Raw genomic sequence first — 20437 nt, forward strand, 5'->3', positions numbered from 1 at the left:
GAGAGGAGTGACCTCCTGGTCACTGACAGCAAAAGCAAAATGTAAAGGCTCAAAACGAAGCCATTAAAAATAGCTGCCTTCAGTTCTCATCAGGTCTGGGGACAGGCTCAGTGATATATGGCCATTCGCAGCCATGTAATACAGATCTGAAATTCAACTTCCTAGCTGAACTTGAAGCAAATAGAGCAACTGAATTTCATACCTTTTTGTTTTGCCAGTATGAGACACCAAGAACTCAGCAGTCTTCTTGAGAAGGAAATACCTGTGAACTCAAACACATCTATTGTCCATATTTTTGTGCTACCTGCTAGTTCTAAAAATAAAGGGTTCAAAAATCTCTTCAATAATCCCAAAGAAATAAAGCTACATACCCTGCTACTCTCCAGGCAGCAAATGGCACCCAAGAGGGTGTGTAAGAAAAGCCAGGTGGTTTGATTTTGGGTTTGTTTAGGCAAGTTGAGAAAACACCAAGAAACCATGAGTGAACCAGAGCAGAGCCACAGCTGTTGAACCCAGTATTACAGCCAAATTATATAATTATTTTAGTTTTGGATGCAAACCCAAAAGCACCCCAGGAACCTCTCTGGAATTACCTGCTGGCAAATCATAAGTGGGTCAAGCTCTGGGCATGTCTCTCTCCCCAGATGCTGCCCCTGCCCCCACATCTGCACAGCACTACCTGAGTGCTTCATTAAGCTGGCATGGAAAGGAGCACGGGGAGCTGCTCTTGCCCATGTCTGGAATCAAACCATCCTCTCCCCACTGAGGCACGGCACCTTATCCTGAGCGGGGGCTGGCACTGAGGATCCTCTCCATGAGGCACAGCCCCTCACTGCACACCCCTCTAGTCCCTCAAAGGCTGAGGAGGCAGCTGCAGCAGCTTCAGAGATGGCTGTGCCTCCTCTGCACGGCTCCCCTCACAGCTGCAAAGCCCTTTCCCAAAATGGCCATGGCCCCCCACGGCTGCTCATTTACACAGAAAACGTGTGCATCCTGTCCCCCCACCGTGGCTGCCCCACAGAGAGGCACAGACATGTCCCCGAGGCGCTATGCTTTATTCTGAGGAGTGCAGGGCACAGACAAGGAGCTGGGTGGGCAGGAAGATGAGCTCTGGGGAAGGTGTTTGCGGGCTGGCAGGGCCAGGCTGGCTGGCACTAGCAGGAGGTGAAGGTTTTCCAGAAGAAGTTCTTGCAGGGCGCCTTGCGGTCCCGCTGTGAGAGCTGGGCGAGCGCCGCCTGCTCCTCCTCCAGCTTGGCCTTCTCCTGCACGGCCGGGATGGCCGCCTCGGCCCCGGCATCCACGCTGCCCAGCAGGCCCGCCAGCATCTTCAGGACGACGTCCTTGCGCACTGTACTCTGCTCCTGTGGGCAGAGAGCGAGCACAGTGAGGCGTGGAAGGCTTGTCCCCCGTGGTTGGTGAGATTGAGAGCATGCAAACAATCCCCCATGGGCTCCCTTCTCATTCCTTTGCATCCCAAAGGCAAGAGATGGCAGAGGCACGCTGGAGCTCAGGGATCTGGAGAGGCCACTGCTGTCTCCCATCCCCATCCGGCTCAGCCAGCTGGATCTTCATGTGCCATGTTAGAGCTGGAAAAGAGCTGCTAACAAATAAGTTTGAATTGCTGAGAAGGTCCTTGCTGAGGCACTAATTAAATTACAGTGTATGCCAAGCTGTCTCTTTGCTGCCCTGACTGCCTGGCCTCTGCCTTGGGAAGGCCAGGGAGGAGGCACAATTCTCTATGCAATAGTAAATTAAGCTCAAAGGGGGCTGTACCCCACAGTAAAATGCTGAGAAAAATGCAACAAGGAGAGGGCTGAGTTGATGGGGAGAGGGATACTCCAAATATCTGAAACAAAATATTGCATCAGTGGAGACAGGCAGCTGATGTAATTCCATAGCCTGACCTTGGGTGAAGGTGGGATGGAAAAAGCTTTTGAGCTCCATCCCCTTGAGCTCCATCCCATTGCTGCATCATCACACAGCAGAACAGAGCCTGCAGTCTGGAGCTTGAGGGAATTCCACCGGTACAAGCTATGAGTTACCGTGTTTCCCTTAATTTTCCATCCAACAAATCTGAGAAATTACCTCTTGCCTGAGCATTCCTGGTCTCTATGACTCATTATTAGAGACAGCTGGTACTGGTCGAGCTGAGACAGGATCTGTTCCTGTCAAACCATCCATTTCCTATGCAGATGGGAATCTTGGAAGCAAGTTTCCACATCACCCCTCACAAATGCCTACATGTACTTCTGTATCTGCTCAATTTGGCAGCACCAGCATTTGCTAAGGACCACTTCATAAGCAACTCAAAAGATGGATAAATACAGGCAGAGCAATTGTCTTGAGTTTACCTTACAGAAGTTTATTGATATTTTTAATCAGTTTCTAGGCTCTAGTAATTACATCTGCTACCACACAAAAGAAACCAAGTAACAGAAAAAATCCACACTATCCTCTATAACTTGTTGTTTTTTGGTTTTTTTTTTTTTTTCCAGAAGCTAGGATTTGCACAGGGAACTTATTTTTTAAGAAAAATGAGTTTACTTTTCAAGTACTGGATTCTTTATTGTAAGGATGTAGAGCTGAAAGTTTCCAGTTATGCCCAGAAGGGTTAATCCCAGGCAGCTACAGGAGCCCTGATCTCTAACAGAATGCCAGCACCTCAAACTGTGTACGGGTCTGTCTTGCAGCCAGTTTTGTTAATGGGATGTGAGCCTGCTCCTGAAGTACCAACACACTGATGGGTGAGCTGGAGCCAACACCAAGACCGAAAAAACAACGTGGATATGCAGAAAGAAGAAGTTAGTGCCTGTGAAACCACCACAGGGATCCCTCCCTTCTCTGGAATAACAGCAGCCTTATGTGGGGTGACTAACCAGAGATCAGAGGCACAGCAGTGATGGCAGGGCAAGGACAAGCAAAACAGGGCTTGTGATGAGGCTGTGCTTGGATTCCCTCTGCCCTCTTAGGGAAACAGCACTGAAAGCAAAGTTATTACAGTGCTCTGGCCATTATAATTTTAGGGTTTTGCCAGTTGCTATGATAATTATATTGCCGTAAGTTCTGCCACTGCATTGAGCTACGCTGGTTCAGAGCAGAATTCTCCTAGCAGAACTATGTCAGTATAACTCTTCTTGTGAATACTACTCCAGAAAACGCAATTTTATTTTGATGTAATGACTTCATTTATGGTTCCTCTGTTACTTTCCTACTGAACATTTGTCCTTCCGACAAGTCCTATTTAAAATATAATCTCTGTGATCATTTTACCAATTATGTATCTTTTCTCACCCTCCCTAGTACTTTGCTTTATTCTCTCACACTCTACCCTTTCAGTAATGTTTTCTCCCTTTCCCTCCAATCTCCTTTTTGCCAGTTTTCACTTAGCTCAGACTTCACTTATTCCATCTCTCTGGCATCTGCCCCGATGCCTTTCCTAAATCAGCTGGCCAGCAAGCTGTAGTAACAGCCCTGGGCTTCGCAGCACGTCAAATTGTAATGCCTTGGAATATAGAGGAGGGGAAGAGCTGCATCAGGTACAGCCTGCTTGTCCTGACGTCCCTTTCCTTAGCTCTAACCTGCTCCTGCCCAGGGATGTTGCACTCACCCTGGTGCTCTGCAGTCCCTCCTCCCCGGGCAGCGCCGTGGCTCTCGCGCTCCACACCAGCAGCAGCACGGACACCAGGCTGGCCACCAGCTGCATGATGCTCAGGCCGTCACTTGTGCTGAGTGAGGAACACTGGGAGAGGGAGCTGCTCCTGGGCTCTCTTCTGCCTCAGACAATGGTTGTAGGCCATTTTATAGCCCTCCCCCAGCCCGGTAGGTGTCGCAAACAATTAAGTCTATATCAAAGGCAAATTAGGCTTTGGAGAGATCGTTAACATTTGGTTGCTTGAGTGGGATACTTCAGTGCCTCTGGGCTTTCCATGTGCCAGACCTGCAGAGGCTGAGGACGCAAAGGTCTGGGACTCTCCAGTAGCAGGCTGTTTCTTCATGTCACAGAATTGCAGCATCATATGTACCTCTCCTACTTAGCTGAATTCTGTTGGGGAAATAATGATGGGTGGAAGAGTCCACCAGCTCACACAAACCTCCAGCCAGTGCCGGATGATTCAGAGGGAAGTGGTAAAACCTTTGGCCACCAGTACTTAGATATGGCTTGATTGATTTAATGCAAACTAATGAGACTGAAAGTCCTTCCCCAGAAGTGTTCCCTGCCCGGCACAGGAGCTGTAACTGCTGGAGCAGGGCACAACGTCTGAAGAACACTGCAGCCAGGGCATCAAAGCCAGCAAAAACAATTCCTAAGTAGAAATAGTTACTCACCCAGTCCAATGATCAAATCTTTGTGGCTCATCCTCCAGGGGTGACCCCACTCCAGGGAGGAATCTCCACACAGCCCTCGAGAACTGGGGTCAGACGCTGCCGGGCGTCCGCAATTCTTTGCTTTTTATTGTCTTGTAATTGTCCTAACTCTAAATTTTATTATTCTAACTATAGCAATTTTATTATTACTAAACTTTTAAAATTTTAAAACCCAAGTAATTGGCGTTTTTCACACCTTGGGACTATCAGGGCAGCAGTAGTTTGAGGTGGGGCACATCCTTCGCCATTCGGATTTTTTTGCAGGCGGCTGCCCCCTCAGGGCCACAGTCCCCTGAGCACAAAAAATGCCAATTTTCCGTGGGAAAGAAAACTCTCCAGCCCAGGTTCCTGATGTCATTTTGCAAGTTGTGCTTGGGATTGTCAAGGCAACCCAAGGTTGAGATGGGAGCAGCCTGGGGCAGGGGCACGTCCTGAAATTCAGAATTTCAGGAGGCGGCCCCTGGCTCGTGGACACGATCGCTGTCATTTCCCTGGAGAATTTTCTTCTATTCCAATCCCTTTATTCCCCTGGAATTCAAAGCAGAGGAGCCAAACAGCTGCAGCTGCTCCGAGGGCTTTTATACCTGATGGGGTTTGCCTCCTCCCTTTTCCTGGGAACATGGGAATTGTTTTGGGTTTCCTCTAACCATAAAACAAAATGCAATGAAAATAGAAAAAAGGTTATATTGTGTTAATATGTGTTTGGTTTCTATTGCCCTGTATTGTTCTGTATTTGTATTTGCTGCTGCATTTCCATGTCTTGCTCTGTATCCAAGTTGGACTTTTACCAGTGTGTCTATGGATTGTATCTGTACTTGTAGTTGTATCCATTGTTTCCAAAGTGTTTTGCTGAAGTAAATTTAAAAATTCATTCAATAAAGTCGAATCAACCCTAATAATGATGCCCCCTGCTCCCTCCCCCTCCACTTTTGTCTCCTGTCTTTCTTTGGTGTGGTTTAGTCATTTTTCTTTCACTGTATTTCTTCCTTTGCTTCTCATCTTACTTTTCTATCTCTAACTTCATTTCTGTCCGTCCCTGTGTGTTTCTATTTCTCACTGTTTCTAACTCTGTCTCTCTGCTTCTCTATTTCCCCATATTTCTTTTTTTCTGTTTCTCTAGTTCTAACTATTTTTCTCTCTATAGTTTGTACTTTCGTTTATACTTTACTCTTTATTTATTTTTCTCTCCAGCTTTAACTCTTTTTCCCCCCCTCTTTTTCACTGTCACTCTAACTCTTTCTTTTTCATTCTAACCCTTCTCATGTTTCACTCTCTATCTTTTCCTATTTATTTTTTTCTCTCTCTTTCTAACTGCAACTTTTTTTAACCTTTTTTTATCTCTATTTCTATCTTTATTTCTAAGTTTGTTTTCCTTTCTTGATTTAAAAAACTTTCAAAAAACTTTCAGGCTCTGTGGGAGTAAAAAAAAATACTTTAAATAATTATTTAAAGAAAATTATTATTTAATTAAAATTATTTACTCCCCAGGAGCCTGAAATTTTCTACTGCTGCACGAGCCATGTAGTCTTTTTTCTTTTCATATATACCCATTGCAATCCAGCTGGCAGGCAGCAAAATGCAGCAACCACGGCACCGCTGCTCCCATCAACCCCACCAGGCAAATAATGATACAACCAACAGTTAATCACATCACAAGGATATAATTGTATAAAATGAGACAGAGTAAATATTTAACAAAATAAAAATCCATTTAGATTTAAGTGAAATGTACCACTTTAAGTTTGCTAAATATACTGTTTAGTCTAGTGACTGCAGGCCTAGCAAAACTAAAAAAAAAAAATACAAATTTCCATACTAAAAGAGAAAAGATTTTAAAAACTCCTCAAACCTTAAAACAAACAAAGCAGAGTAACCCAAAAGCTCTTACTGTACTTTCTAACAACAACTAAATACAAATATAAATAACTATGAATATAATGTGAAATCAGCAAAATAAATATACATTAACCTATTATAAAATTCTACACATATAGAAATTAGTAATATAATAAAAAAAGATCAAGAGTTCTCAGAGTTATGCATATCCATTAAAAAGAATAAATCCCAACATACGTCCACATCGCTAGAAATAAAATCTTTATTAAAATTATAAAGTTGATAAAATTATAAAGTCTTATAAAATTTAATTTTTCATCCACATTTCCAAACGGGCGCTCCGCCACCGCCGAGCGCCCCTCGCACACCGCCCCCTGCCGGTGAAACCGCGCGCTGCAGGCACACCCCGACCCCGCCTCGCCTCCCGCGGGCTCGCAGCGCTCCCTGGCGGTGAAACCGCGCACTGCCCCCCACAGCCCTCCGGCCCGCCCCTGCGTGACGTCACCGCGTCGCTGCGCCTACCCCGCCCCTCGCGCCTCAGAAAAGACCCCAAGCTGTAGTCGTCCAGCCAGACGCCTGATCGAGATTCCGACGGCAATCCCGCGTTTCAAAATCAATCCCCCGCGGCGTCCTCCGGTGCGGCTGCACCGTGACAGCAGCACCGCCACGCAGCGCGTGCGGCGGGCCCACAAAAGAACCGCCAAAACCAGCCCAAATCGACCCTGTCCCGAAAGGCGCCATCTTTGCCCCGTCACGTGACGCAGTGGGGTCCGCCATCTTTGTCCCATGTCACGCGACATAGTGGACACCCCGCCATCTTTATCCCACGTCACGTGACACAATGAACGCCTCCATATTTGTCCAGCATCACGTGATGTAATGGGCCCCGCCATCTTCGCATCATATCACGTGACACAGTGGTAGCAGCCATCTTTTTGTCCCATGTCACGTGACATAGTGGGCGCTGCCATATTTGTCCCACATCACGTGATAGTGGGCGCTGCCATCTTTTTGTCCCATGTCACGTGACACAGTGGGCGCCACCATCTTTGTCCCCATCCAGGAATTGCTAAACTTAAACCAGGAATTGGTGAAGAACCAGGAACTGGTGAGGAATTCAAAAACTCAAACCAGGAATTGCTAAAAACCTCCAAAACTCCAACCAAGAATTGCTAAAAAACTCCAGAATTCAAACCAGGATTTGGTAAAAACCTCCAAAACATATCACAAAACATATCACAAAAAGAGGAACTCCAAAACTCAAACCAGGATTTGGTAAAAACCTCCAAAACTCAAACCAGGAATTGCTAAAAAACTCCGAACTCAAATTAAGAGTGGGTGAGAAACTCAAACATTCAAACCAGGAATTGGTGAGGAAGTCAAAAACTCCATTCAGGAATTGCTAAAAACCTCCAATTCTCCAATCAGGAATTCCTGAGGAACACAGAAATTCCCTTTCCCCCAGGCAGGAATTCCGAGCATTCCTTGAGCAGCTCCTGGGCTTTCCTTGCACCAATCCTGGATTTTTTCTGATTTTTTGCTGTTCCCGATCCTGAATTTGGTATTTTCCTGATATTTCTGCTGTTCCTGATCTCTCAATCCCAAAATCCTCCCTCCAAGTTCTCTCCTGGGAGCTGCAAGACAATGAATGATGATTAATGAATTAATTTGACGATCTCAGAGGTATTTTCCAATTAATTTTCCATTTGATGCCCGGCACAGCTCAGCTTCTCACAGATTTTTTTTCTTAAAGGCATCAAAACTTCCACTCCCATTTTTTTTTTTCTTTTAAATATCCAAGAAATTTCCCAGCTTCAATGCAGCAAGGCTGGAATAACCTGAAATAGCCCCGGAATATTGAAAATTCCAGCTGGAATCACAGCCCGGAGATCCAAACCCAGACTGGATCCAAGTCCAGGCACTTGGGTCAAATAAAAATTCCCCCAGATCCCAAAAAATTCCAAGGATGGAGGATCCTGGTGGCTGAAGTGATTTTGCTTTTACATTACTCCTATTAAAGGTGGTTCAATCCCAGAGAAAACACTCTGGAAAAACAAAATGAATGGGAAAAATAAAAGGGAGAATGGGGGGAAAAAAAAAAAAAAAAAACAGAAAAAAAATCCAATTTAGGGCAAAAATTCCAACCAGGATGGTACAACACAAACCCAGCTGTGCTGCAGGCAGGAAAAATAAAATATTCATATTTTCTTTCACCTCCCTCAGAGCCTGGAAGTGCATTTTGAGAACAGAAATTGAATTTTCTGTGCATTTTCCCCGCTCCCCCCTCCAGAATTTGGCGCCCACACCCACCCAGGAACCCCCCCCCCCAAGGAGCAATAAAAAGTCCAAGAAACACAGGAAATAGGGAGAAGTGCATCCTTCACTTTTGTTTTTCCTGGAGAAATGTTTGGTTTGGGGATTCAGGGCATTGATCTCAAATTTGAGGCTTTGGATGCCTCAGGAGCTGTGACATGAACACAAAAGGGAAAAAGGAGGGGAAGAAAAGGGAACAAAAAAAAGGCAATTTTTGGAAAAATATTCCCTAAAAACTCTACAAAGGGGGGGAAAAAATCCTGACATTAAATACAGACCAACTGCATGGAATAAAAATTGCACAGTCCTCTGGGCACATCAATAATAAGAATAAATTAAATACTTAACAATTCCACGGATTAAAAAAGACAGCACAAAACCCTTAACAAAAAAACATTAAACCCCCCCCAAAATACTGTCAGGTAGGAAAAGTGCACCAAGTTGCTTTTTATACATTGACTCTAAATATTTAAAAGTACCAATACATCTTAAATAAATCCATTGTCTGGCAAGATGATTCTTTTTGCATCGATATTTACATTTTTTTCCCCAACTTCAGCAGTGAGTCTGAGCTTCCAGGGTGCAGCCTGGCCAGGATTTCTGGCCAGAATTCCCGGAAAAAAAGTGAAATAAAACGACCCAAAAAGCGGAAGTCGCGGTTTTGCTCGGTTCTCAGAAGGATCAGTCAGGTCTTTAACTCCTAAAAAAGGTGGTGAAAGCAGTGAGGGGCTTGAAAATCAGTTTGAAGTTGGTTAAAAAGTCAAATCATGGCCGTGCTGAGTGGGAAATTCTCCTGGGGAAAACTGGAAAATGGTGGAAAATGGTGAAAGTTCTCCTTCGCTCTCGAGAGTGAAGAAATTCTCCTTCTCTCTCAAATGTGAAAATTCTCCTTCTCTCTCAAATGTGAAAATTTTCCTTTGCTCTCAAGAGTGAAGAAATTTTCCTTTGCTGTCAAATTCGAAAAAATTCTCTCAAATGTTAAAATTCTCCTTTGCTCTCAAATGGTGAAAATTATCTTTCTCTCTAAAATGTGAAGAAATTCTCTCTCAAATGTGAAAATTCTCTCTCGAATGGGAAAATTCTCTCTCAAATGGGAAAAGTCTACTCCTCTCTCAAGACTGAAGAAATTCTTCTCTGTCAAATGTGAAGAAATTCTCTCTGAAATGTGAAAATTGTCCTTTTCTCTCAAATGGTGAAAATTTTCCTTTGCTCTCAAATGTGAAGAAATTCTCTCTCAAATGTGAAGAAATTCTCTCTCCCAAATGCAGAAATTCTCTTTCACTCAAATGTGAAATTTCTCTCTCAAATGTCGAAATTCTCCTTTGCTCTCAAATGTGAAAATTCTCCTCCACTCTCAAATGTAGAAATTCTCTCTCTCTCCGATGTGTAAATTCCCTTTCTGAAATGTGAAAATTCTCTTTCTCTCCCACAAGTGAAAATTCTCCTTTGCTCCAAGAGCTTTGAAGGCCCCTGACAAGACTCAGCACCGAGAAATCCCCGCGTGGAGGGGCGGGCAGGGTGGGACGGGGCTGGAGAGGGAATTCCCTGCAGGGCTGCCCCAAATCCCAGATCCAGGCTGGGATCAGGGCGGGATTTGGGGTCCTGGAGAGCTCCAGGGGCTGGGCTGGGGGCACCACAGGGAGCTGGGGGGTCCTGCTGCGGGGACACAGGGATTTAGGCTGGGCTTAGGGGCAGGATCAGCTCCCAACCCGTCCTAGCTGAGCCAGGATTGCAAGCCTGGGATTTAGGCTGGGTTTGGGATTTGGGATCAGCTCCAAACCCATCCTAACTGTGCCGGGATTGCAGGCCTGGGATTTAGGGTGGATTTGGGAGCAGGTTGGGATCTGGGATAATGGGATTCTGGGATAATGGGAATTTGGGATAATGGGATCTAGGATAATTGGATTCTAGGATAATTGGGATTCTGGGATAACAGGATTCTGGGATTCTGTGAAATTGCACCAAGCAGCTGGAGCTGGTTTCCCTCCCTGCCCCGAGCCCATCGCCAGCGACAGGGATCAGCGCTGCTGCTTCCAGAAATTCCAGCAGGATGGGAACCTTTCCGGGAATTCCTGCAGGATGGGAATCCTTCTGGGAATTCCAGTGGAATGGAAATCCTTTCAGGAATTACAGTGGGATGGAAATCCCTTCAGGAATGCTGCAGGATGGGAATCCTTCTGGGAATTCCAGTAGGGTGGGAATCCTTTCAGGAATTCCAGTGGGATGGGAATCCTTTTAGGAATCCTGTGGCACGGGAATCCTTTCAGGAATTCCAGTGGGATGGGAATCCTTTTAGGAATTCCAGTGGGATGGGAATCCTTGCAGAAATCCAGCAGGGTGGGAATCCTTGCAGGAATGCTGTGGGATGGGAATCCTTCTGGGCATTCCAGCAGGACGGAAACAACAATGGCTTTGAGCAGCCAGGCAGCAGTCGGGGCAGCATGGCTGGTTCGGTCCTAAGAGCAGCAAAAGGCCAGGAGCCGCCGGAGATCCCGATCCTGATCCCAATCCCGATCCCGCCGGGCCTCTGGAGCATCCCTGCCCCAAAACCAGCCTGGGGGGCACCTCGGAGTCCTCCTGGGGCAGAGCAGGCTCCAGCCACGATCCCTGCTGGAATCCCAGGCCAGCGCCTCAGTCCGCTCCTGACGTTGGTGGCTCTCTCCTGGCCACAGAAGGTTTTTCCTTTTCTTCTCTTTTTGAGTTTTTTTTTCCTTATTTTTTTGGTTGTTTTTTTAACCTCTAAGTTCACCTCCCACACTCCACCCCACGTGCCACAACGTGCAGTCGCACCCTGGGAATCTCCTCCTCCTCCAAAAAAAAACCCCCCCAAAAAACCCCAAATTCAACCATCCAGTAGTCAAACATGAGAACTCAACCCCCAAAACCCCACAGGAAAACAACAAAAAAAATCAAAACTCCCGCAGGAGCGACGCCTGCCAGGGGGGCGCGGGCATCGCAACCAGCAGGGAAAACACAGAATATCCCAAATATCCGTGGCTTTGTCCAGGTTTGTCCCTAGGTCTCGTCGATGTTGAGGCTGATGAACTCCTGGATGCATTTCCTGTACTGCAGCTCCGTGGGGCTGCTGCCCGGGAACTGCCCGGGCTGCCCCAGGGGCCCCTCGGCCTCGCGCATCTCCTCGTTCATCCGCGCCAGACGCAGCCTGCGGGACAGGGCTTGGTCATTCCTGTTCCCCAGGGAAGTGTTTCCTGGTGTTCCCAGTACTTCCCAGTGTTTCCCAGTCCCCAGGCAGCGTTTCCCAGTGTTCCCAGTACTTCCAAGCATTTCCAGTTCCCAGGCAGGGATTCCCAGTGTTCCCAGCATTTCCCACTGTTTCCCTGTTCCCAGGCAGTGTTTCCCAGTATTTCCCTGTTCCAGGCAGTGTTTCCCAGTGTTCCCAGGATTTCCCAGTTTCTGTGTTCCCAGGCAGTGTTTCCCAGCATTCCCAGTATTTCCCAGTCCTAAGGCAGTGTTCCCCAGCCCTTCCCGGTGTTTCCCAGCCTCTCCTGGTGTTCCCCAGCCTCTCTTGGTGTTCCCCAGTGGTTCCCAGTGTTCCCTGGCCATTCCCGGTACTCCCCGGCCTCTCCCAGTGTTCCCCAGCCTCTCCCAGTGTTCCCCAGTCATTCCCAGTGTTCCCCAGCCTCTCCCAGTGTTCCCCAGTCATTCCCAGTGTTCCCCAGCCTCTCCCAGTGTTCCCCAGTCATTCCCAGTGTTCCCCAGCCTCTCCCAGTGTTCCCCAGCCTCTCCCAGTGTTCCCCAGTCATTCCCAGTGTTCCCCAGCCTCTCCCAATGTTCCCCAGCCTCTCCCAGTGTTCCCAGTCATTCCTGGTGTTCCCAGCCATTCCCGGTGTGCCTCAGGCCCGTCGCTCACAGGGTGACGATGTCGGCGTTGGCGGCGCTCACGGCGATGCTCAGCGGGTCCTGCCCGTCGCCGTCCGGCGTGTCCGGAGTGGCCCCGCGCTTCAGGAACAGGCACACCTGCCTGGAAAAGGGAAAGGAATCATGGAATTCCTGCGGAATTCTAGAGGAATTCCAGCCCTGTGTGTCAGGAACAGGCACACCTGCCTGGAAAAGGATAATGGAATTCCTGAATTCCTGTTTCAGGAACAGGCACCCCTGCCTGGGGAACAGGAAGCCTCAGGGAAGGAATTCCAGAGGCACCAAATTCCAGCTCATCATCCTTATCCCACGGTGCTCCAAACTGCCCTTGGGGCACTTCCAGGGATGGGGCAGCCACAAATTCCCTGGGAATTCCATCCCAGCCACAAATTCCCTGGGAATTCCATCCCAGCCACAAATTCTCTGAGAATTTCATCCCAATCTCAAATTCCTCTGGGAATTCCAAACCAGCCCCTCCCCAGCCACAGATTCCCTGGGAATTCCATTCCATTCCAAACACAAATTCCCTGGGAATTCCAACCCAGCCTGCCAAGGAAAAGCTTCCACCCCAATCTCCCGCCTCACTCCGCCTGAGCTTTTATCACGCTCCAAAATCCGGATTTTGCAGCTGGATGCTGCCTATCTGGGGAGTGTCTGTGTTTTCCAGGTGGGAATTCCGCTCGGGAGCAGCGGGAACGCCGCGGCGCTCACCCGGTGTGGCCCAGGGAGGTGGCGTGGTGCAGCGGCGCCCGGCCCCGCGCGTCCCGCTGGTTCACGTCAGCCCCATTCTGCAGCAGGAACTCACAGGCCAGCAAGGAGCCCTGGGAACGGGGGGAAAAAATGGGAATTCTTGGTCAGTTCAGCCAGATTGGGCAATTCCCAAAGAGTTTTCACAAGAATTCAGCCAGAATGGACAATTCCTGTGTTCCAGAAAGAGAATTTCAGATCAGCCAGACCAGACAATTCCCAAAGGGAATTCCCACACCATTTCACCCAGCCCAGACCATTCCCCAAGGGAATTCCCAGACCACTTCACCCAGACCCAATTCCCTAATGAAATTCCACATCAATTCACCCAGATCATTCCCAAAGAGAATTCTCACATCCCACACCATTTCACCCTGACCCGATTCCCAAAGAGAATTCCCAGCCCATTTCTCCCAGTCCGGACCATTCCCAAGGGGAATTCCCAGCCCCAGTTCCCAATGGGAATTCCCATCCCTCACCCCGCTGACGGCCTGGATCAGGGGCGTTTTGCCCTCGTCCTCCTCGTTGGCCCAGTTGACGTCGGCGCCGTGGGCCAGCGCTGCGGCCAGCGCCGGCAGCGCCCGGCGCCGCGCCGCCCGGCACAGCGCCAGCGCCGGCTCCCGCACCTCCTCCGCATCCGACGCCTCCGGCTCCAGCTCGGCCTCTCCACTCGAGTCCTCCGACACCTCGCACTCTGCGCGGGAGAGGGGAAAAATGGGGAAAGTGGGGGGAAAAGGGGGGAAGGAAAGGGGCAAGACAATGTGGCAAGAAAAAGGGGGCAAGAAAAAGGGGGAAAGAGTTGGGAGAAGGAAGGAAAAAAAAGGAGTAAAAAAAGGGAGAGGAAGGGGAAATGGGGAAAGGAAGGAAGAAGGCGAGGGAAAGGGAGAGGAGGGATCAGCCGAAAGCATCTCACTGTGTGCCACCCACCTTCCCCGGTGCCACCCCCTGTTCAGTGTCAGTGACACCCACCCTCCTCAGTGACGCTGTCACCCCATGCACGCTGTCACCCCCTGCCCGGTGTCACTGACCCTCCTCGGTGACGCTGTCACCCCCTGCCCGGTGTCACTGACCCTCCTTGGTGACAGTCACCCCCTGCCCGGTGTCACTGACCCTCCTCGGTGACGCTGTCACCCCCTGCCCGGTGTCACTGACCCTCCTTGGTGACAGTCACCCCCTGCCCGGTGTCACTGACCCTCCTCGGTGACACTGTCACCCCCTGCCCGGTGTCACTGACCCTCCTCGGTGACGCTGTCACCCCCTGCCCGGTGTCACTGACCCTCCTTGGTGACAGTCACCCCCTGCCCGGTGTCACTGACCCTCCTCGGTGACGCTGTCCACCACGGCGCCGAAGCCGAGCACGTCGGAGCTGCCGTCGGTGCTGCCGCCCAGGCCGCTGTCGCTGCTCAGACCTGCGGGGCCAACAGGACACAAACCACGGCCACCTGAGCACCGGCCCTGCGCCAGCCCTGCCCGGCGCCTCCGCTCCAGGGCCGGGAGCCACGGGATCACCAGAGCCACGGGATCACCGGAGCCACGGGATCACCGGAGCCACGGGATCACAGGGTCCACCAGATCCATGGGATCACAGGATCTACAGGAGCCATGGGATCACGGGATCCACAGGATCCAGGGACTCCACTGAATCACAGGATGTCCAGAATCCACATAATCCACAGGATCCATGGGATCCATGTAATCCACAGGATCCACCAAATTGACAGGATCCATGGAATCCACAGGATCCCAGAATCAGAGGATGCACAGGATCCCCAGGTTGGAAGAGACCTTCAAGACCATCGAGTCCAACCCTCCTAAGAACCCAAAATATCAGAAATTTGTGACCAAAGTCATCCCAGAGCAGCCAGAACCTTCCCAAGAACCCAAAATATCAGAAATTTGTGACCAAAGTCATCCCAGCGCAGCCGGAACCTTCCTAAGAATCCAAAATCTCACAGATTTTTAACCAAAGTCATCCCAAAGCAGCCAGAACCCTTCCTAGCCATTTCCTCTCTTGCAGAGGTCAACCAAAATCTTATTAAAGATAAAAATCTCAATAAAACAAAAAAAAAAAATCCCCTCAAAAAAAAAAAAACCAACAACAACAACAACAAAAAAAAAAAACCCCAAAATCTATTTTAAAGCACTTACTGCGAGGGCCGGAGCCGGCGCCGGTGTCGAAGTAGGAGAAGAGGGAGTCCAGCTCATTGGGGCAAAACAGAGAATCCCGGCGGAATTTCCTCTCCAGCGTGGCTGCTGCTTCACACGGGAAATTTGGAATTAATGGCCAGCAAAGGAGGGGATCGCCCAGCGGGGCCTGCACAGCCAGAGCCGGGGCTGCGGGCACACTGCCCAAAATATCTCAAGTTTCTGACCAAAGTCATCCCAGGGCAGTCAAAACCTTCCTGAGATCCCAAAATGGCACAAAATCCTGGCCAGAGTCATCCCAGAGCAGCCAGAACCTTCCTGAGATCCCAAAATATCTCAAATTCCTGACCAAAGTCATCCCAGGGCAGTCAAAACCTTCCTAAGTATATTAGATATGTAATAAAAATATATATGTATATCAGATATATATATTTAAAAGTATATTATATACGTATATAAATATATGCATATATTAGAGATATATATAATAAAAAGTATATTAGATACATATATATCTATATACATATATATCTATATAATAGATATACATATATATCTATATAATAGATACGTATATTAGACATATATTAAAAAGTACATTAGAAATATATATGTATATTAGATATATTAAAAAGTACATTAGATATATATGTATATAGACATATATTAAAATGTATATTACATATATATAAATATATACGTATATTAGTTATACAAATATTAAAAAGTATATTACATATATAGATATATATGTATATTAGATATTCATATATTAGAAAGTATATTAGATATACATATATTAAAAAGTATATTATATATATAAATATATATGAACTATATACATATTAATATATATGAGTATATATTCTAAAAAGTATATTATATATATATGAATATAAATGAAATATATAAATATGGATATATATTAATACATGTTTAAAAGTATATTAATGTATATATTTTAAAAATCTATCTCTATTAGATATATCTAGATAAAGTGACACCCATGCCATCCCTCCCACCCATTTCCTGCCCGGCTCCATTTCCCTTTCCCCAGGGACGCCCTTCCCGGCCCAGCTCCTGGTCCCGGTGGCCCCACCTGAGGCCAGCACGGCGGCCGCGGCGCTCCCGGGCTCCTGGCGGAATTTCCTGCGCGCCGCCGGCGCCCGGCAGCCGCTGTGGTGCCGCTGGCACTTCTTGACGCACCAGCGGCGCGGTTTGCGCTCGCTCTCGGCCAGCACCTCCCCGCCCGGCAGCTTCTTCAGGAACTTCTTCTCCACGTACTTCACCTTGATCCAGGCCTCCTTGTCCTGCCTGAGGGAGGGCAGCAGAACAACGGGGATTTAGGGCAGAACATTCCCGAGATCCCCAAATATCTCAAAATCCTGGCCAAAGTCATCCCAGAGCAGCCAGAACATTCCCGAGATCCCCAAATATCTCAAAATCCTGGCCAAAGTCATCCCAGAGCAGCCAGAACATTCCCGAGATCCCCAAATATCTCAAAATCCTGGCCAAAGTCATCCCAGAGCAGCCAGAACATTCCCGAGATCCCCAAATATCTCAAAATCCTGGCCAAAGTCATCCCAGAGCAGCCAGAACATTCCTGAGATCCCCAAATATCTCAAAATCCTGGCCAAAGTCATCCCAGAGCAGCCAGAACATTCCTGAGATCCAAAAATATCACAAATTTCTGACCAAAGTCATCCCAGAGCTGCCAGAACCTTCCTAAAATCCCAAAATATCAGACAAAGCTGCCATGAGCAAATGGAGCTGCTGTTCTGTGGTTTTGTCTACCTGAAGCCTAAAATTCCTATTTCTCATTCTTTAAAATGAGACATTTTGAGGTCTCTGGACCTGCCTTTCCAGAAAGAATGGGGTTTGCCCAAAGCCACCATGAGGGGATGGAGCTGCTGCTCTGGGGTGTTTTGTCCACCTGAGGCTGAAAATTTCTATTTCTCAAACTTTAAAAAGTCTTTTTTTTTTTTTCTTCCGGTTGTGTCAAATCACAACCAGAAGGTGCAGGGGGTGGTTGAGAGTGGAATGAGATGTTCAATCTCAGGTGCTTCATGCATTTTGGAGTCCTCAAATCGGGGGTAAATCCTGCAATTCCTGGCCAATCCTGCAAATCCTGGCCAATCCTGCAATTCCTGGCCAATCCTGTAAATCCTGGCCAATCCTGCAAATCCTGGTAAATTCCTGCAATTCCTGGTTCCCAGCCCCATCCCAAAGCCCCAGTGACCCCCACAAGAGACCAGCTCAAGTGAGTGGGATGGGATGGGGGCACCTGAGGAACCTGGAGCCCTCTGCAGCTGCTTTTCCACGGATTTGGGGTTGCTGTGGGGATCCCTGAACCTGCTTTTCCCTGGATTTTGGGCTCACCTGGAGCTCCCTGCTGTTGGTTTCTTCAGCCCCAGCTCCTCACACTGCGCCTCGTAAATCTGGTTCATGGTGCTGTTGCCCAGCTCACACATCAGCTGGAAGTGAAGTTCAGGGAGGGAATTAAAGCCTCAGGGGAGGAATTCCCCCTTTTCCAGGGAATCCCTGCATTCCCAGCATTTCTCCCTGGGAAATCCAGCACTCACTTTCAGCAGCTCTGGCTCCCAGGAATCCAGCGTGAGGGATCGGACCTTGGAGCAGTGAACACCCAGGCTCCTGTTCAGCCAAGAGGGAGAAAATCCAGGAATTATTACAATTCCACAGGCCCACAATTCCCCTAATGAGGTTAGGCCAGCTCTTAATTATCTCCCTGTGCAGATGGAGCTGAGCCAGGGGTTGTTGTGCAAATAAAACACACAGGGACAATTTCTACTGGATCTGTCGGATCAAACACTGCAATTCCAGCTCCACCACTTCCCCTGGGATCCTGCCCTCCATCCCTGGTTGTTTTCCCTGGGAATCTGTTAATCCATCCCTGGCTGTTTTCCCTGGAATCATGCCCTCCCCAGCCCTTCCCATTTTCCCTGGGATCCTGTGCTCCATCCCAGGCTGTTTTCCTTGGGATCCTGCCCTCCATCCCTGCCCATTTTCCCTGGGATCCTGCCCTCCATCCCTGGCTGTTTTCCCTGGGATCCCACCTTCCATCCCTGCCCATTTCCCCAGGACTTTTCCCTGGGCTCCTGCCCATTTTCCCTGGGATCCCACCTTCCATCCCTGCCCATTTCCCCAGGACTTTTCCCTGGGCTCCTGCCCTCCATCCCTGGGCTCCCACCCTCCATCCTTGGCCATTTCCCTGGGGATTTTCCCTGGAATCCCACCCTCCGGGATTTCCCCGGGATTCCCTGGGGACGGCAGCACCTGTGGATGCCGGAGCACTCGATGCAGAGCAGGATGCCCAGGTTGATGCTGGCCCAGCGCGGGTCGGGCTGGCCGCAGTCGCAGCATCGCTCGTTGCCGGGGACGCTCTGCAGGCGCTGCAGGATCGGCTCCCCCTTCCCGCCGCGCTCCCGCGAGTCCGTGGCCGAGTCGATGCTGCTGGTGGAGGGGGAGGCGGTTCTGTCCAGCCTCTGCAGGCAAAAGCAAGAAATCAGGTTAGCCAACTGAAGAAAAAAAAAAAATTATAATTCTTACAAAGGTTTGTAGGGAAAAGCAAGAAATCAGATTTATACCAGCTAAAAAAAAAAAATTAAAATTTACAATTCCTATCAAGATTCGTAGGGAAAAGCAAGCAATCAGATTAACCAGCTGAATAAAAAAAAATTTAAAATTTACAATTCTTATCAAGGTTTGTAGGGAAAAGCAAGAAATCAGGTTAACCAGCTGAAAATGAACACTTTTAAGAATTGTTTACAAACCCATTTCCCACATCTCCTTCTCTTTGTTAAACTGTAAAATGAACACTTTTAAGAATTTTTTACAGATCCATTTCCCACATCTCCTTCTCTTTGTTAAACTGTAAAATGAACACTTTTAAGAATTCTTTACAGATCCATTTCCCACATCTCCCCCTGTTTGCTGAGCTGTAAAAGGAACAGTTTTAAGAATTCTTTACAGATCCATTTCCCACATCTCCCCCTTTTTGCTGAGCTGTAAAAGGAACAGTTTTAAGAATTCTTTACAGATCCATTTCCCACATCTCCCCCTTTTTGCTGAGCTGTAAAAGGAACAGTTTTAAGAATTCTTTACAGATCCATTTCCCACATCTCCCCCTTTTTGCTGAGCTGTAAAAGGAACAGTTTTAAGAATTCTTTACAGATCCATTTCCCACATCTCCCCCTTTTTGCTGAGCTGTAAAAGGAACAGTTTTAAGAATTCTTTACAGATCCATTTCCCACATCTCCCCTTTTTTCTGAGCTGTAAAAGGAACAGTTTTAAGAATTCTTTACAGATCCATTTCCCACATCTCCCCCTTTTTGCTGAGCTGTAAAAGGAACAGTTTTAAGAATTCTTTACAGATCCATTTCCCACATCTCCCCTTTTTTCTGAGCTGTAAAAGGAACAGTTTTAAGAATTCTTTACAGATCCATTTCCCACATCTCCCCCTTTTTGCTGAGCTGTAAAAGGAACAGTTTTAAGAATTCTTTACAGATCCATTTCCCACATCTCCCCCTTTTTGCTGAGCTGTAAAAGGAACAGTTTTAAGAATTCTTTACAGATCCATTTCCCACATCTCCCCCCTTTCCCGAGCTGTGAAGATTTCTCAAAGCTCTGCACGAAGACAGTGTGGAGCCCTCTCTGCAGACCCACCTCGCTGTAGTAGCAGTCGGGGCTCTCGCGGTAGGCGGAGGCGATGCTGGCTTGCACAGCCTGGATCCAGGCCTGCCGCAGCTTCTCCGAGTCAGCCTGCAGCATGCAGCTCCTGCAACAGCAGGGAATGGGTGGGGAGAGCCAAAAATGCTGCCAGGCTGTGGGGCGAGGCTGCTCCGCTGCATCCTCAGCATGGGAATTGCAGCGGGGCAAAAATTTACCCCATGGGGTTGGGGTGTCCCATTCCAAACCTTCCAGGCAAAAATTTATGCCACGAGGTTGGGGTGTTCCCATTCCAAACCTTCCTGGCAAAAATTTACCCCACGAGGTTGGGTTCGTTCCCGTTCCAAACTTACCAAGTAAAATTTACCCCACGAGGTTGGAATGTTTCCATTCCAAACCTTCCAGACAAAAATTTACCCCACGAGGTTGGGGTGTTCCCAGTCCAAACCCTCCTGGCAAAAATTTA

General features: G+C 48.1%; 2 protein-coding genes across 5 annotated transcripts in view; both read right to left on the reverse strand.

Moving 5' to 3' along the window:
* Positions 1-1038: 1038 nt before the first annotated feature.
* On the reverse strand, positions 1039-5581 carry CORT (cortistatin). The gene is made up of 2 exons (XM_021529840.4): positions 3608-5581; positions 1039-1361 (listed from the first exon to the last, which is right to left on the reverse strand). The coding sequence occupies exons 1-2, from the start codon at positions 3701-3703 to the stop codon at positions 1155-1157; spliced, it is 303 nt and encodes a 100-aa protein (XP_021385515.2). The 5' UTR covers positions 3704-5581; the 3' UTR covers positions 1039-1154.
* Positions 5582-8563: 2982 nt separating this feature from the next.
* ACAP3 (ArfGAP with coiled-coil, ankyrin repeat and PH domains 3) overlaps positions 8564-20437 on the reverse strand; it is a 43181-nt gene continuing 31307 nt past the window's right edge. Inside the window, exons 14-24 of one of the 4 annotated variants that reach the window (XM_077788102.2) lie at positions 19969-20080; positions 18580-18788; positions 17868-17937; positions 17665-17759; positions 16385-16599; positions 15289-15396; positions 14457-14549; positions 13620-13834; positions 13105-13214; positions 12386-12496; positions 8564-11677 (exon numbers count right to left, since the gene is read on the reverse strand). In XM_077788102.2, the coding sequence (XP_077644228.2) occupies positions 11530-11677; positions 12386-12496; positions 13105-13214; positions 13620-13834; positions 14457-14549; positions 15289-15396; positions 16385-16599; positions 17665-17759; positions 17868-17937; positions 18580-18788; positions 19969-20080 (1486 nt within the window). In that variant the 3' untranslated portion in view covers positions 8564-11529. Of the gene's footprint in view, positions 11678-12385; positions 12497-13104; positions 13215-13619; positions 13835-14456; positions 14558-15287; positions 15397-16384; positions 16600-17664; positions 17760-17867; positions 17938-18579; positions 18789-19968; positions 20081-20437 lie in introns of all 4 variants that reach the window. The other 3 variants (XM_085558410.1, XM_085558412.1, XM_085558411.1) reach the window with 3 other exon arrangements.

This window comes from Lonchura striata, chromosome 21, assembly GCF_050655825.1.
Source record: "Lonchura striata isolate lonStrDom1 chromosome 21, ASM5065582v1, whole genome shotgun sequence".
In the NCBI taxonomy this organism is placed as follows: Eukaryota; Metazoa; Chordata; class Aves; order Passeriformes; family Estrildidae; genus Lonchura; species Lonchura striata.